The sequence below is a fragment of the Prinia subflava genome, chromosome 5 (genome assembly GCF_021018805.1).
Source record: "Prinia subflava isolate CZ2003 ecotype Zambia chromosome 5, Cam_Psub_1.2, whole genome shotgun sequence".
NCBI lineage: Eukaryota > Metazoa > Chordata > Aves > Passeriformes > Cisticolidae > Prinia > Prinia subflava.
Window position 1 is genome coordinate 2,966,534 of NC_086251.1, and position 17,789 is coordinate 2,984,322.

The following is a 17,789-nucleotide window of genomic DNA, read 5'->3' on the forward strand; positions in this document are numbered from 1 at the left end:
TTGGCATGGACAGGGGCACCCCTGGCTCTGAGCCTGCCCCCAGAGAGGCAGGGCAGGAACAGGATGTTTGGAAAAGGGCTTTGGTGCTCGCTGGTGCTTTCAGGCTGCACTGCCTGCAGCATTTCAGCCTCTCCCAGCCTGTGCTGGGCTGCAGCTGCATCCAGCAGTGCAGGGATGAGCAAGTGTTGTTTGCAGGGAGTGTGTGTATGCAGCTTGGATCAGTTCAAATTGTGGGGGCTCAGAGGGGCTTGCCTGGGAAGGAAGGATCCAGCTCCTGCTTTCAGGCTGTGGTAATTTCAGTGCTGGGCAGGTTCTGCAGAGTGAGAGCAGGGCAGGGAGGTTCCTCCTGCCTGGGCTGTGCCTCTCCTGGGTCTGGGGGCTCAGGGTGGGACCCAGGGCCTTGGGGAGTGTCCAGCAGAGCCCTGGCTGTGGCAGATGGTCACAGAGTGCTGAGAGGAGCATCTGATCGTGGCCTGGAGCAGGCTCACCCCCCTGACCTCCTCTTCCTGCCTGTGTTTTGGGCAGACACAGCTTTTGAAGACTAATCAATGCTAGCTCTTAAAACTTATTTTATTCTTGTTGTGATTTGAATTAATTCTGAGTTTTTCCAGTAGATGTGCTCAATTGATGTTCTGTTCTTCAGTAGAGACACACTGAATGGCAGGCTGTTAGAATCTGGCTAAAATGTTAATTTGCTGCAGGAGAAAAGGCTTGTGTTACATGGCAGCATTCCCCACTGCTGGGCTGGAGGACTGTTAGTTCCTCTTTAAATAAAATGGCTGCAATAATTCACGTGGCTTTAGCAATCTCCTGAAATCAGTCTGGGCATCTCCTGCCCTTCTTTGAGTGGAATAGAGCTTCTTTTGGAAAATGATGAGCCTCCACTGGGGTGTGCTTTGTATTCAGATGTGTTTGTTACGTGGAGACTCCAGCACAGAAATTTCTACTGAGCCTTTCCTTGCTGGAAGCCAAAAAGGTTCAAGCTTGACTTGGATTAAAATCAAGGAAAATCAAGCATTTTAGTTGATTTATGGACCAGGCAATCTGGTTTATTTACATCATGGGTTTACACAGCCAGGAATACTTCCATGGATCACAAAACTGTCCATATAAATTTTGGTGGTTTGGGTGGGGTTTTTTTTTTGTTTGTTTGTTTTTTGTTTTGGGGGTTTTTTTTGTGTGTGTGTGGTTTTTTTGGTTTTGTGGTTTTTGTAGGTTTGTTTGTTTGTTTTTGGTTGTTTTTTTTTCTTTTTTTTTTCCTGGTGGTTTCTGGTGGGGTTTGTTGGTTGGTTGGTTTGGTTTGTTTGGTTTTTTTTCTTTTTTTTTCCCCCGCTAAATATCAAGCTTGTATTTCTAGTGTAACAGCAAGGGGTGTTCAGAAGCAGCCACGAGCCCCAGGTTTATTCCAGGAGCGTGGTTTCTCCCTTGGTCGTGGTGTGGGGTGGCCCTGTAATAACTCCAGCAGCATCTGAGGAGCAGGGTTGGTCTGCACCTGCTGATCTCCTGGTTCAGGGTTCCCAAGGTCGTAGTCCAAGTTGGTTTGGCTAAAAATACGTCTGCTGGTTTCTGTTTTTTAAATCATGTGTTTGAATTGCAGCAATCTCATCGAGTTACTTTCATTTCTAGTTAAATTATGCAGAAAGAAGACTGAGTCAATTGGAAGACTGTCATTGTGAGAAGACTTGTCAAGTAAATGGACTCATCTACAGAGACAAAGACTCCTGGGTTGAAGACGATCACTGCAGGAACTGCACATGCAAAGTAAGAATTTCTGAAGAGTTTAATGGATAGGATCTAATGAAAATGTAGGAATGGCCTTTGAATACATAATGTTCACTCTAGAATCACTATGGGTTTAGTATGCATCTAGTGGCAGCATGGACACTAGAGAGGGAAATGGTGAAATAAATGAAACTTTGATGTTGCCTATTTGTAAGCTTCAGACATAAAGTCTGCTTTCCCTTGACAACGCTTTCTTATTTGTTCTCATTATAGCTGTGAGGACTTTGTGGTTTTGGGGTGGCGGGGTGGCAGTGTCTGTGTTGGGTCTGGAATTGTTTTCACTGCCGTGGCTTTTTCAGAAAGGAGGCATTATCTTCATAGCATTCATAGGTGCTCGGTTGCCTCTTGCGTGGTAACAACTTGCAGATTAATTTTCAGCATTTATCAGACTGAAAAATACAGGGGACAGAAAGAGAATGAGTATGTAAAAGTTGTGTCGTTGAAATGATTTGATAAATATCTGCCGAGAGCCTCTGTTTGCTCAGGAAAGCAGAAGGCAGGTTGTTAAAAGCCCAAGGATGACTGGAGCAGGTACAGACAGTGGATTTACGTTCCTGAGTTGTGTTTCCAGCTGCTGTTCTGCTCTGGGATGGGGTAACCCCAGTGCTGTGTCCCCAACCCTGGGGCAGCTCTCCGGGGCTGGCTCTGGCTCGCTGTGTCCCTGGCGGGCTCAGGCTGTCCCTGCAGGCCGGGGCTGTGCCCAGAGGTGTTTCCATGCCCTGGGCAGCCCCAGCGCTCTGCTGCCCGCGCTGCAGCCGTGGCTGAGCCCTGTCCTGTCCCCTGTGCCCAGGCAGGAGCCGTGGAGTGCCGCAGGGTGTCCTGTCCCCCTCTGGAGTGTCCCCCCGACGCCCTCCCCGTGCCCATGGGGAGCCGCTGCTGCCAGGAGTGCCAGGGTGAGTACAGCACACCCAGCCTGTGCTGCCAGCAGGCACCTTGGGGAAGGGTCCAGAGCTGCTGGGCCAGTGGGACGGGGCTGGGGAGGGGATAAAAACTGCTGGGAGATGGACAGATTGCTGAGGGACCTGTTTGTGTCACTGTTAGTGTGAAATCATTGATCCTTTGGGGCTGGGGAGGGGATAAATCACTGCTGGGAGATGGACAGATTGCTGAGGGACCTGTTTGTGTCACTGTTAGTGTGAAATCATTGATCCTTTGGGGCTGGGGAGGGGATAAATCACTGCTGGGAGATGGACAGATTGCTGAGGGACCTGTTTGTGTCACTGTTAGTGTGAAATCATTGATCCTTTGGGGCTGGGGAGGGGATAAATCACTGCTGGGAGATGGACAGATTGCTGAGGGACCTGTTTGTGTGAAATCATTGATCCTTTGGGGCTGGGGAGGGGATAAAAACTGCTGGGAGATGGACAGATTGCTGAGGGACCTGTTTGTGTCACTGTTGGTGTGAAATCATTGATCCTTTGGGGCTGGGGAGGGGATAAAAACTGCTGGGAGATGGACAGATTGCTGAGGGACCTGTTTGTGTGAAATCATTGATCCTTTGGGGCTGGGGAGGGGATAAAAACTGCTGGGAGATGGACAGATTGCTGAGGGACCTGTTTGTGTGAAATCATTGATCCTTTGGGGCTGGGGAGGGGATAAATCACTGCTGGGAGATGGACAGATTGCTGAGGGACCTGTTTGTGTCACTGTTAGTGTGAAATCATTGATCCTTTGGGGCTGGGGAGGGGATAAATCACTGCTGGGAGATGGACAGATTGCTGAGGGACCTGTTTGTGTGAAATCATTGATCCTTTGGGGCTGGGGAGGGGATAAAAACTGCTGGGAGATGGACAGATTGCTGAGGGACCTGTTTGTGTCACTGTTAGTGTGAAATCATTGATCCTTTGGGGCTGGGGAGGGGATAAAAACTGCTGGGAGATGGACAGATTGCTGAGGGACCTGTTTGTGTGAAATCATTGATCCTTTGGGGCTGGGGAGGGGATAAAAACTGCTGGGAGATGGACAGATTGCTGAGGGACCTGTTTGTGTGAAATCATTGATCCTTTGGGGCTGGGGAGGGGATAAAAACTGCTGGGAGATGGACAGATTGCTGAGGGACCTGTTTGTGTCACTGTTGGTGTGAAATCATTGATCCTTTGGGGCTGGGGAGGGGATAAAAACTGCTGGGAGATGGACAGATTGCTGAGGGACCTGTTTGTGTCACTGTTAGTGTGAAATCATTGATCCTTTGGGGCTGGGGAGGGGATAAATCACTGCTGGGAGATGGACAGATTGCTGAGGGACCTGTTTGTGTCACTGTTAGTGTGAAATCATTGATCCTTTGGGGCTGAGGAGGGGAGAAATCACTGCTGGGAGATGGACAGGCACTGGAGATTGCTGAGGTACCGTTTGTACCATTGTTAGTGTGAAATTATTGATCCTTTGGGGCTGGGGAGGGGATAAATCATTGCTGAGAGATGGACAGGCACTGCAGATTGCTGAGGGACCGTTTGTACCATTGTAAAATGTTAAAATCATTGTAAAATGTAAATCATTCATCCTGTTGGGGCTGGGAAGACTGACCTGGCTCCAGTTTCTATCTCCTCTTGATGTTGAGGAGTGTCAAGTCTATGGTCTGAACTTGCTTTTGCGATGAGTAGCTAACCAAGCTGTTGTCTTTTATTTCAAGTTAAAAGGCTGTTCTTTAAAATAAACGTGACAGACTATCAGACCCTGGCTTTATATCGCTGTGTGGAGCCATACTTTGCTGTAATTAATTTCAAAATAAATTCATGAGAAGAAAGAAAAGCTCAGTAAGTTTTGTGATTGGTGTTATCGTCAGCTTTCAGTTCCTTTCTCTGGGAATGAAAGCTGTTAAGTCAAGTTCATGGAAGGAATATTCAATATTTGTTACTTTAATGTAGTGCAAGGAACAAAGACAATTTATGTATGGAAATTTTAGCTGTGTACTAATGCCAGTCGTGCCTTAAGAAGCACAAATTCCCCTTCCCCTGATCTCTTCTGGAGGATGAGTGAACACCATGCATGAGCTTTTCAGTAATCTATTAGGACAGGGATGTTGAATTACTTTAGGATTTATTAGGAAAAATAATAACACTTTATTAGCATTCTGTCACCCCTCTTCAGACACTGAATTTATTAGTTCTGTGCACAAATATCCTTTAGCTGTGATCTTGCACTTGCTCTTGTTTCTCATGTAATCTCATTTCTCTGGGCTGTATGTCAGCATGAATATTCTGCATACTGAAAGATGTTCATGAGCAGAGTGCTTGGGTGGTAAAGTGGCCATGCTGGCCTGTATGTTTTCTCTAAAAGTATTTTTATTTGTAACTTGGTAAGTGTGGGAAGTTGTTTCATGAAGCTGGGTGTTTTCACAAGAGTCCAAATGTGACACAAAGAAATGGCAAGGCACAACATTGCAGATTCAGTGTGTGCTCCTGTGATCTGTAATGGGAAGATGAACAATCCAACTTGCCTTCTGTCAGTGATTGGCACAAACCTGACTCGCTGCTCTGACAAGAGCCCAGCCTGTCAGTCAGTGGGAAGGGACGTGTGGAAGTGGATTGGAATTGATTGGAAATGCCAGCTCCTTGACAAAATGATGTGCTGGGCCCACAGTCAGTCACCTCTGGGTGGAGAGTGGTGATTGCAGAGGATTTCCAAAGAGCTGCCCTGCAGGTGTTCTTTACTCTGTGCTTTTTCTATTGAGCTCTGATAGAACCATCAGCTGTAATTTGCTGTCCCTAGGGATTATTGAATGGCTGGGTTATTGAGCACTTTCCCCTCTTAGCTAAGGGTTAATGAACAAAGCTCTCATGTCTGATGTGTTAAGGGCTTTAGGCAGTTCAGTTTTGATCCCTGCCACCTTGTGTTAGCATTTCGAATAATATTTGGCAAAAGACTGTAATTTTGTTTTAAATCTGGTTTTTCTGAATCGTGCATTAACTTGCTTCCCAGTGTGTCCATTCTTTTGCTAAAAGCAGCTGTGTCAGGAAAAGAGAAAAAGAAAATGTTCCTAGTTCAAATTCTGCTAAAAATACTTACTGGGATTCCTAATATAAACAAAGGTTCCTCATGTGAAGCTTTCTTCAGAAGTGAGATCACACCAAATCGGGCATAAAAACTGGGGCAGCTTTTGAAAAACAGAGAAAACTAGGATACCTGAAGGAAAAAGCCTGTTTTTAAATGCTTTAGTGATGATGAAAATGGAGTTACAATCATTCTTGGTTTTTCCTTTTTGAAGAAATGAGCATTTTCCCAAAGAGTTATTAGAAGCAAATGTATGTCTGAAGGTTCACGAAGATTGATCTAGCAGTCTCTTTAGCTTCAAATTTGGGAATCAGTCTGGCTGTGCCAGTGGCTGCTGTGGAGCTCTGGGCAGGGCCTGTCAGGGGGACACGCTTGCACCTGTGAGTGCTTCCCTTTCCTGGGCTCTCAGGAGGGAAATTTGGGTAAAGCAGTCCTAGATAATAAAGAGTGTCTTTGGGAACAGACTGCTCTGAACTCCTGCACTGTGCATGTGGCTTGGCTCTGCAGAACTTTACAGCACTGTGCAGTGGCAACGTGGGATTCACAGCTTGGAGCTTTCCTTTCAGGGTCACAGTCAGAGTTTGTACAGAAAGAGCTGCAATGTCCCAGCAGGAAGTTATTTTATCAGTGTTTGGCATTGATCTGGTTGGTGATGGAGGGCGCTTTTATAGTGGATTCTGGATTTGTGTGAGACGGTGACAGCCTGGCTGTTCTCTTTAAGGGCTGGATTCCCTGTCCCTCTCTGGAATTGCAGTTCAGTCAGGCAGTTGCACGGGGGCTGTGTTAATTCTGGCCATACTCACCAGGCTGGTGGCTGCTGTGCCCTGGTGCTCATGGCCTCCTTGGTGGTGGCAGCAGCCCCCTCTGGGTGACTTTGCCGTGAAGGGAGCGAGGAGCGATCCCGTGTTCCAGTCCTGGGTTCATTTGTGGGGCCACGTGTCCTTGGCAGGAGGATCAGAACTCCAGACAAGAGGTTTGCAGTAGGAGTTCTCAGTTTGCTGGGGAAATCTGCGTTTTGTGTGTGCCTGAAGAATGTTTTCCTGGAACAGATTTTTGCAGTTTGTTGGTTCAGTGCAGTCATTCACTGCACCTGATCTGTTTGTGCAGTCCTCCAGCAAGCTGAAGAGTTCACCTTTGTGCCCACAGAAAAATGTGAAGGCTTAATTGAAATGTGTGCTTACATTAATCTCGTGATGAACTGGAGGCTAATAAATGTCTCCACTTCTTGAAATGAGTCATGAGGACCTCTAGCAACAGCAGCACTGCAGCTGCTCTACACAGTGTCAGCAGTGAAAATATTTTCTGTTGAATGATAGGTTATTTAGTCCAGGACATGTTCATGCTCCTATTCCCTCTCTTTAGTTTGGATAAAGAGGCTACTTTCTTTTAAAATGGGTTTGTTTGTTACTTCATTTGTAATTATGAGGTACTGACTCCTGATGAAAGCAAAATGCATCATATTTTTAATGTATTGCTATTTTTCCAGTGTATGTGAGTACTGGTTTTACTTCTGTGCTGTACCTTGCATTTATTTGCTGCTTAACTACTGATTTAATCAATTTTTAACCTCCCTCCCTTTTCTCTCCAATTCCAGCCAAGTGTATCTTTGGAGGAAAGGTGCTGGCAGAAGGTCAGCAAGTGCTCACCAAGAGCTGCAGGGAATGTCGAGTAAGTTCGAGCTGTGTAAACCTTTCCTGATTTTAAATGTATCTGTGGTGTTCAGGAGTGACAGTGAGAAGTGAGTGCATTTCTTTAGGCTTCCTTCATGCAAATGTGACATCTGCTGTCTTGAGAAAGGTGACCTTGACGTCGCTGAGAGTCACAAATATGAAACCAAGGCAGGAATGTGACCCTTGCAGGGTAAGAAAAATACGGGCAAAATGATTTGGAGGACTGTTTTCTCTCGTCTCTGCTTTCATGAGCTTTAGAAAACAGTAACAGCCTCTTGAGCCAATGACTTATCTCAGCCAAATTGCTGAAACTCAGAGCAGCCTTCTTGCTGTGCTGTATGAGTTACTCTGTATTTCCCCCAGTGCTGTTCAAACTGTGTGCAGCTCTTCTGATACCTGAGGTGAGTACCCGAGTGTTGGACCGAGCTCTCTTGGCACATTCCTGGCACTGGGGCTGCGGCAGGCAGTGTTGGGAGCGCAGGGGAGGGGAGGCTGTGTCAGGTCCCTGCAGGGAGCGCTGGTGGCCGTGAGCCCTGGAGGAGATGGCAGCGCTCTGGTGTGCTCGGAGCTGAGCGTGCAGAGCAGCAATTCCATGGGCACTGAGGAATGGACAATACCTGGCTGCAGATGGTGTGGGGACAGCTCGTTGTGCAGAATTGCTCTGCTGCTGTCCCTGCTGGGCTGTGTCAGATCCCTGCAGGGACAATACCTGGCTGCAGATGGTGTGGGGACAGCTCGTTGTGCAGAATTGCTCTGCTGCTGTCACTGCTGGGCTGTGTCAGGTCCCTGCAGGGACAATACCTGGCTGCAGATGGTGTGGGAACAGCTCGTTGTGCAGAATTGCTCTGCTGCTGTCCCTGCTGGGCTGTGTCAGGTCCCTGCAGGGACAATACCTGGCTGCAGATGGTGTGGGGACAGCTGGTTGTGCAGAATTCTCTGCTGCTGTCCCTGCTGGGCTGTGTCAGGTCCCTGCAGGGACAATACCTGGCTGCAGATGGTGTGGGGACAGCTCGTTGTGCAGAATTACTCTGCTGCTGTCCCTGCTGGGCTGTGTCAGGTCCGTGCAGGGAGCGTTGGTGGCCGTTGTTATGAACGAAAAAAAAAACCAAAAAAAAAAAACCAAAACAACAAAACAACCACCCCACAACTGACCCTCTCCTGGCTAGAGTAACACCCCCCCACACCCCAGACAATCTGAGCAGGGAGAGCTGCCCTGAAGGAAAGTTGCCTGGCAACTTTTCCCTACCTAATTGAAATGTGAAAAGAAGCTGCCCACACCTAGATAGCCCTATTGTCCTTTGTAACTACCTCATTTAGCAAGAGTAACTTCGGCTATGACCAGGACAAATGCATATGCATTTGGATATGCAGATAGGGCGGGGCCGCCCCCGTGGATCCTGGGAGGTTTTTTTGGGGGATACTGCACCCCGGGACAGGAAGCTGGATTCATCAGAAGAGAATTGGATAGTGCCCTGGCTGAGCGGGGAGTGGATGCACCTCCTGGCCTGGTTTGAAGATTGGCCATGACCTGTGAGGAGCCTGAATGGAATGGGAACTGGCCAGCTGAGCTGACTGATGTAGAGAATGGGAAACTCTTAAAACTTTTCCCTGAGGGCAAAGAGCTGACTGCCAGTGCTCTCCCTTCTGATGGTTAACCAGAGAGAACTGCTAGCTGTTTCTATGGGAACAAGGACTCAGCATCCACTGGGACAGCACCTGCTCCTTCAGATGGCTGCAGTAGTGTGGAAAACTCCGATCAGACTTTGCAATCCTGCTGATGATTTTAATAATGAGCTGATCACTTTAATAAAGAGCTGAATATTAATAAAGGCATATGCCCTGTTCTTTTCAATTGGGGACTCGTCCGGGATAGCCACGCCCACAAAGGACCACCCCCGAAGAAGACGATCATCTGCTTCGAGGGATCCTTGGGAATCGCTGGCTACCCCCGGACCTTGGCATCAGCGTGGGACCAAGCAGCACAGAAGAACGCAGGATCGGCCCTGGGATCAGCGCTGGATCGGCCCTGGGATCATCGTGAGACCAAGCAAAGCAGAAGAACGCCAGATGGGTGAGATAAATCCGTGGCGGAAATGGGAGGCGAGTGAATGAGTGCTTGAGTGAGATGGGGGCCGGCAGCTCGGACCCCCAGAGCGAAAGTGGACCCCCTAGTATCGCGTTTCCGGTCTCCCGAGAGGGTGCCGGCCGAGAACGGGCGGGAAGCGAATGGCATAGAAGAGTGACTGAGGCGCCTCCTTGGGGGAGGGCCCCATCGAGCGTGCAAAGGCTCAAAGGCTCTTGAGGTGTGAGGTAAGATCCTCGGCAGGGCAGGTGAGAGGCCCCTGGCAGGGCTGCCCCAGAAGGCAGATGAGAGGAGATCCCCAACAGGGAAGGTAATGTCCCTGGCAGGGCTGCCCCAGAAGGCAGATGAGAGATCCCCAACAGGGAAGGTAATGTCCCTGGCAGGGCTGCCCCAGAAGGCAGGTGAGAGGAGACCCCAGCAGGGCAGGTGAGAGGTCTCTGGCAGAGCTGCTCCAGAAAGCAAGTGAAAAAAAGATCCCTGGCACAGCAGGATGCCCCATCAGGCAGGCGAGGGATGATCCCCGGCAGAGCAGGTGCAAGGTAATGTCCCTGGCATAACAAGACAAGATGCTCCAGTAGGCAGGCGAGAGAAGATCCCCAGCAGGGCAAGTGAGAGGCCCCTGGCAGGGTTACTCCAGAAGGCACATGAGAGAAGATCCTCAGCAGGGCAGGTGAGAGGTCCCTGGCAGGGCTGCTCCAGAAGGGAATTGAAAGAGGATCCCTGGCACGGCAAGATGCCCCATCAGGCAGACGAGGAAAGATCCCCGGCAGAGCAGGTGCAAGGTAATGTCCCCGGCATGGCAAAACAAGATGCCCCAGTAGGCAGGTGAGAAAAAGTCCCTGGCAGGGCAGGTAGAAAGTCTCGGGCAGGGCAGGATGCCCTGACAGGACGGCAAGGAAGATCCCTAATAGGGCAAGTGGGAAGTCCCTGGCAGGATAGGGCATGATGTCCCAGGAGGCAGGTGGGCTGTCCCCAAGAGAGTTTAGGCATATCCGGGCAAGCAAGTAAGATATCATTAGCAAGCAGGAAAGCAGGCATAAAGGTGAGGAAACAGACAAGAAAGCAGACAGGCAAGCAAGAAGGAAAGCAAGATTTATGAACAAAAAAAGGCAAACAAAAAGAGCAGCCAGATAAACAAAAAGGGAGGCGAAGGGGACTCGGCCGGAGTTCGGGTGTGAGGCTCGGCAGGACGTTCGACCTCACCCCGGCAGGGAGTTCGAGTCTCCTAAGCCTAGGGGGCAAGGGGGGCTTGGCCGGAGTTCAGGTGTGAGGCTCGGCAGGACGTTCGACCTCAGCCTGGCAGGGAGTTCAAGCCTCCTAAGCCTTGTAGGAAAGGGAGGCGAAGGGGACTCGGCCGGAGTTCGGGTGTGAGGCTCGGCAGGACGTTCGACCTCACCCCGGCAGGGAGTTCGAGTCTCCTAAGCCTAGGGGGCAAAGGGGGCTTGGCCGGAGTTCAGGTGTGAGGCTCGGCAGGACGTTCGACCTCAGCCTGGCAGGGAGTTCAAGCCTCCTAAGCCTTGTAGGAAAGGGAGGTGAAGGGGACTCGGCCGGAGTTCGGGTGTGAGGCTCGGCAGGACGTTCGACCTCACCCCGGCAGGGAGTTCGAGTCTCCTAAGCCTAGGGGGCAAGGGGGGCTTGGCCGGAGTTCAGGTGTGAGGCTCGGCAGGACGTTCGACCTCAGCCTGGCAGGGAGTTCAAGCCTCCTAAGCCTTGTAGGAAAGGGAGGCGAAGGGGACTCGGCCGGAGTTCGGGTGTGAGGCTCGGCAGGACGTTCGACCTCAGCCTGGCAGGGAGTTCAAGCCTCTTAAGCCTTGTAGGAAAGGGAGGCGAAGGGGACTCGGCCGGAGTTCGGGTGTGAGGCTCGGCAGGACGTTCGACCTCACCCCGGCAGGGAGTTCGAGTCTCCTAAGCCTAGGGGGCAAAGGGGGGCTTGGCCGGAGTTCAGGTGTGAGGCTCGGCAGGACGTTCGACCTCAGCCTGGCAGGGAGTTCAAGCCTCCTAAGCCTTGTGAAGTTAGAGAGTTCAAACAAGACTCAGCAGGGTTCCAAGCCTAGAAAGCCTAGAAAGAAGTTCAGACTTAAGTCGAAAAGTTAAGAGAGATACCCTTAGCAGAAAACAATGGGTGTGATTCATAGTAGTAAGTGTCATAGCCAAGAGAGAATTTTAAAAAGAGACAGACGAAAAAGTGTCAAAAGTGGGTTGCCAAGGAATTATATTTTGACCCTTTAAAGTTCAGCAAAGAGATTCAGAATGTTTAGTTGTGAGAGATCAGACAACCTTTGGTTATCTTAAAGTTTAGATTGCCAATCAGAATATTCCAGTTTAGATTGAAGCATTGTTAAAGTACTTCGTTTTTCCTTTTATTTTAAGGCCTAAAAACTGAGATGATGTTATAGTAAACAAGCAGACCCTTCCAAAAGGACAGTAAAGAAGATTCTCCCTAACATCCCCCTAGAACAATTGTCAGACCAATAATATCCTTAAAAGACCACAAAGAGTCCAGATAAAGTTAAGATGACATATTATAGTAAAAGAATATAGCTGAGATTAGAATTACAAAGAGAGTAGTCATAGTGTAAGACCTGAATTCAGTAAATGTGTAACCACTTAAACCAACATCTCTAAGCCCAAGAAGACCCTGATGTAAAACCACTATCTTATGCAGCCTGCTGGCTAGAAAACTATAAGTAATGAAAATGTGAAAATATGCAAACTCTCCCTCCTACCCCAGCTGTACCTCCAGTCTCTTCCTTAACCTCTCCAACAGTTCCCCTTCACCAATTGTGATACCCTCACTTCCCCACTTGGGAGTGGGAACCACCCCTGCCCAGTGTTTCTCTTGGCCTGTCTCCACTACTGCTCCCTCTACCTGGTGTTTTAGAGGAAGAGACAGATTACAACACCCAATCCAAAGCACCAAGAACAGAGGAGGTCTTTCCCCTTAGAAAAGTTCCTATAGATTAATTAAAAAGATTAAAATTTATAAATGCACCTTTGACAGCCCCTGAAGCCCAAGACTCTAAGAAAGAGAGAGGGTTTAGTAGAAGACCCCATTGGAATGTCTAACCAGCTAGACCAGCTTCTGAGGCCAAATAGTTATTTCCAGAGAGAGTTAAACTCTATTCTAATAGTTCTGTTCACTCCAGAAGAAGCCCGGATAGTCCAGATAGCAAAAATAAAAAAAATTGACTGTGACACCCAAGAGACCATAAGATGCCCTTAATAGACACCAGCTAAAATTCAGACCAAGAAAAAAAAAAAAAAAGCAAAGCATGAGAGACTATAGATCCCTGATAGTGAGAATCAAAGTCTACGGTCTACCTCTCAAAACTACTAGACCCAGTAGTTAAGAGATAACCAACTTGCCTGCAAACAGTTGCAGTAACAGCTACCCTAATAAAAGAAGTCTAAAAGGTTGACCCTGCAAAAGAAAAATTGCTAAGCCAGAAGACTTAACACTAGTTGACTGACTCTAAAATAATGAACACAAGTGACTTAGAATTAATCACCCTATGCAGTTTCTCGCTAGAGAACCCCTAGCCAATCTAGAACATGATTCAAAGTAAGAAGAAAATTAGTAATTGCAGACAAAGAGAAAGCAGAAGTGCTTTATGCTTTGTTTTGCTGCTGTCTTTAGTGAGAAGACAGCTTGTCTTCAAGACAGTGGTCATACTAAGTCAGTAGATATTTTAAAAGAACAGAATAGTCCTCCTGTTATCAAAAACAAAGTAGTCAGAGAAGTAGTAATTTGCTTGAATGCCCACTCACATGAAATCCATCCCAAAGAGATAAGAGAGTTAACTGATAAGTTTGCAAAGCCACTCTATCATCTACCAACAGTCTCAACTCACTAGTGAAGTTCTAGATGACTGAGAGCTAGCCAATGTAATTCCCATTCATAAAGAGTAGAGAAGAGCCTAGTAATTATATGCCAGTTAGCCTGACCAAAGTACCGAGTAAGATGATAAAGCAGTTTATACTGAGAGCTATTGTGCAGCACTGATGAGATAAACAGAGTATCAGACCCAGCCAGCATGAGCTTAAGAGAAGTAAGTAGTGTTCGACCCCACTAGCCTCCTTCTCTGACCAGGTGACCTGCCTGGTAGATACATGAAAAGTTGTTTATGTTGTCTATTTAGACTTCAGCAAAGTCTTTGACACTGTTTCCCACAGCTTATACAAGAACACTCTTTGCTAAGTTAAGAACTGGCTAGATACCCAAGCCCAGAGGGTAGTAACGAATAGTGCTGCATCCAGCAGGCAACCAGCCACCAGTGGTGTCCCTCAAAAGTCTGTGCTGAAGCCAGTTCTATTTATTATATTTATTAATAACACAGATGAAAGTATTGAGTCCTTCATTAGTAAATTTACAGATGACACTAAGCTGAGAGCACGTGTCCATCTGTTAGAGAGTAAGAAGACTCTGTAGAGAAACCTAAAATGATTAGATAGATAAGCAAAATCCAAGAAGATAACGTTTAATAAGTCCAAATCCCAGGTGTTGCATTTTAGCCACAATAACCCCCTGCAACCTTACAAGTTGAAGGTAGTGTAACTAGACAGTACCCAAGCAGAAAAAGACCTGAAAGTGCTAGGTGATAACCAACTAAATATGAGCCAGCAGTATGCCCTGATGGCCCAAGCTAACAATATCGTAGGCTGTATTGAGAATAATGTGGCCAGCAGAAGCAGAAAGGTCATCCTTTCCTTACACATAGCATTGGTGAGGCCACTTAGCATTGGTGAGGCCACTCCTTGAGTACTGTGCCCAGTTCTGAGCCCCTCAGTTTAAAAAAGACATTAAGATGCTTGAGCGTGTCAAAAGAAAGCAACAAAGCTAGTGAGAAGCTTAGAACACTAGCCCTATAAATACTAGCTGGAAGAGCTGAAGTTGTTTAGCCTAGAGAAAAAGAGATTCAGAAGTAACATTATCACTACAACTCCCTGAAAGGTAGTTATAGTAAAGTGAGAGTCTTGTTCTTCAAGCAGCAACTGATAGAACAATAAGACACAGTCTTCAGCGGTGCCAAAAAAAAAAAAAAAAAAAAAAAAAAAAAAAAAAAAAAAAAAAATTCTGCCTTGAGAAGTAGTAAAGTCACCATTCCTAGATGTGTGTAAGAAGAGAGTAGATGTAGCACTTAGTGACATCGTGTAATTAGAGTTAGACTTAATCCTAGAAGTCTCTTCCAGCCTAGTGATTCTGTAATTCTGTAACTAAGAAGAGAAAAATTATGAAAGTCTCTTCCAGGTGCTGCTCACCACACATACTGCAGTGCGAACTCCAGAGAGAAGTCAGACCCACGTTACCGGAGTCACAGGACCAGTACCGCCCCTGATGCCGAACCAGACCCAACAGGACCACCTGCCACCTCTTCTATGTAGACAACAATTGAGAGACCAAGAGACCTATCCCTAGTTAAATTGTTATCGAGTGTTGTTGCCATGAATTTTCCTGGTTTGCTGAGCGTTCATATTAAAGGAGAAACGTGCAGTTTCTCACGCTGGTGAATTGTAAACACAGGACCATGTTTTGTAAATATTGGCAATGTTATGAATACTTTCTCCAAGACAAGGGGAGGTTGAATGACAGCCTCCTGGACCAATGTGACAGGAGAGGTGGCGATACCCTTCTCCAATCCATGGTCACCTTGCCACAGGTATATAATGGAAAAATAAACTAAGGGCAGGGTCTTCTGCCCTGCTGCTGTTGTTGCACCCAGATCTGCGTCCCCAGTCTGTTTTCCTGGTTGGGCCTCCACGGTGATAACTGGCCCCTATACGTGGTCAAGTTGCAAGCTAGTGAGGAAAGAAAAAAGAAGAAAGAAAAAAAAATCTGCCTTCTACAGCTGCAAAAAGAAGAAACCCACGATGTTCTCAGAGGAACGATTGATGATGGAACTGCTCCACTCCTTTTTGTTGTCCTGTGACGCTGACTTGACCAGGAAACACGTGAGAGAACTATTTAGCTGGGGAAAGAAACTTGGAATTTTTTATAGTGCTGAAAAAGCACTCTCAATCGACCCATGGAAAACCCTGGGGGAAAAACTTTTTTTATCCGTTCTGAACGGAAATATGAGAGCTAGCGCTCTCTTAAGGACCTGGGGAACAGTCTTCCCACTTCTAAAAGAGGCTGGGGAGGACTTTGAAGTTGATTCTGGGTTTTCGACACAGAGCAGAAGCTCCCCTGCGAGCTCCGTCGCTTCTGACGAGGATTGCTCTGATGCAGGGTTAGAGCCGATGCAGGAGACCCCCACCCCCATGTCGGGGGTTGGGCGCGCCCAGCGGGGTTTTTGGAAGGGCGGGGAAGCTTTTTTCGGTCCGCTCCCCGCGCGGTTTGCCGGGCGGGTAGCTGGGGTGCCGAGGGGGCGGAGCGCTCGGCCTCGGGTCCCACGCCGAGCGCGGGGGATCGCCCGCGCCGCCCCGGGCCGCCGTGTCGCGGCGACCCCCCCGCTGCCCGCCACCGCTGCGGGGTCCGCCCTGCAGCTGCCGCGCGGAGCCGCGCCGCCTCGGGCCCCCTGCGGGGAGCCGGGGGGGCCGCCGTGCGCGCCGCCCCTGGCGCTGCCGGCGCCGCCCCCTGCCGCCGCCTCCCCGGCCCGCCCCGCCCCGCCGCGACCTGCTCCGCGCAGGATTCGGCAGGCGAGAGCGGCGGGGACGGCCCCTCCTTGCCCCGTCCCCCCGCCGCGCCAAATGCTGTGCGCGGGGTCGCCGCCGCCGGCGGTCCGTGCGGTGCCCGCAGCGGAGCCGCCGCCGCCGCCCACCGCGCCGCGCCGCGCCCCACGCGTCCGGTGCCGGTCCGGCGCCGCGGGGGGAGGGCTGGGCGCAACGCTGCCCGCTGCTGCGGGGCCACCCGCGCTGGACAGCCCCCCCGCGCCGCCACGCGGCCCCGCCGCATGCCCCCTCCGTTCAGAGGGGACGGGGCCGAGCGCTGGAGCCGCAGAGCTGCTGCCGGCTCTGGCCCCGGCCACCGACCCATCGGCTGGCCGGGCAGGAGCTGAAGGCTGTGGCCGGTCGGCCACGCCTCCCTGCCCAGCGCGACAATCGCCCCCCCGCTCAGAGAGGAGTCTGAGCGAGTCACTGTCCCCCGCCCGCCCCCCCTACGGGGCCGGGTCGGCTGTGGGAGATGATAACGGGGCAAAAGCGTTGTCTGATGTGCACGCTTTCCCTGTCGTGAAATCGGATGAGGTTTTTAGTCCTGCATTCCAGGTGAATCAGGCTGCTGACCTAACAGAGCTGCTGCCTGAAGATGCAGCTTTGCCCGAGCCAGTTCAGGGACCTGTGGACGTGGGTCCACAGCATCATAGCCATGATGACCCATCATGGGCAGTCCCGTTTCCCTTATCAAGGGACGTGGCAGAAAATAATACAAGCTTCACTGAGGCAATTCAATGGATCAGTGCAGAATTTGAGAATCTGATCTTTCCTTATGTAATAAGAGGTATTGCAACAATGATGCTTGAACCTCAACAGGTTTTTACCTTTGAAAGAAATTGGAAATTCCTAGCTGGACAAATGGCTGTCGAAAATAGCCACCTGCCTCGAGATGATCCCTTGTTTGGGGTCGGAGCTGACCTACTTATGGGGAGGAGTCAATATGCTTGCCCTGATGTGCAAGCTGGCCTTTCTTTCATGGTTTTAGATTCGTGCAGATACATAGGGATATCTGCATTGATAAAAACCAAGTTATCCTTCTCCCCAAAGGAAGACTTCTTAGACATAGCACAGAAGCCAGAGGAAGCTTTTAATGAATTTATATCGCGTCTGATGCATTTTTTAAAGACGAGAGTCAAGGATATAACTTTGACAATGATAATTTTGGAGCAATTAGCACGGAGCTATGCTAATTCTGCTTGCCAGAGGCTCCTGGAAACCATTCCAGAGACTTCTACTGTCCTGGAGATGGTCCAGACCTGTGCAGTTCTAAACACCTGTGATTGTATGGTGATTACCCCAACAGCTGCTTCACAGCCGGCAGAAAAGAGGCAGAATGATGGACATGAGACACAGGCAGATATTCAGCCTAGTGGAGAACAGGAAAAGGAGGCACAGAAAGTGACTCCCTTGTTTTTCTGCGCACAAGGTGTGGGTCCAGACCATACTGCAGAAACTTGTAAAGCAGTGGGTCATGCTGAGCCCACGCCAAGCCCGAAAACTCGGAGGCGAAGAAAAAGACGAAGACGTCAGGGGGACGAAACAGTTTCCCAAGCTCTAGAACAAGAGCAAAATTCTCTGGCTGGTGTACAGCCATCATCTCAAGTGTAGGAAGT

The 17,789-nt window shown here is 49.2% G+C and overlaps 1 protein-coding gene across 1 annotated transcript in view; it reads left to right on the plus strand.

Moving 5' to 3' along the window:
* The first annotated feature begins 2,644 nt into the window (after positions 1-2,644).
* The window catches only part of LOC134550629 (protein kinase C-binding protein NELL1-like), a 619,611-nt gene continuing 604,466 nt past the window's right edge, over positions 2,645-17,789 (plus strand). The window contains exons 1-2 of the mRNA XM_063397360.1: positions 2,645-2,675; positions 7,367-7,440. Coding sequence (XP_063253430.1) covers positions 2,645-2,675; positions 7,367-7,440 — 105 coding nt within the window. The remainder of the gene's footprint in view (positions 2,676-7,366; positions 7,441-17,789) is intronic.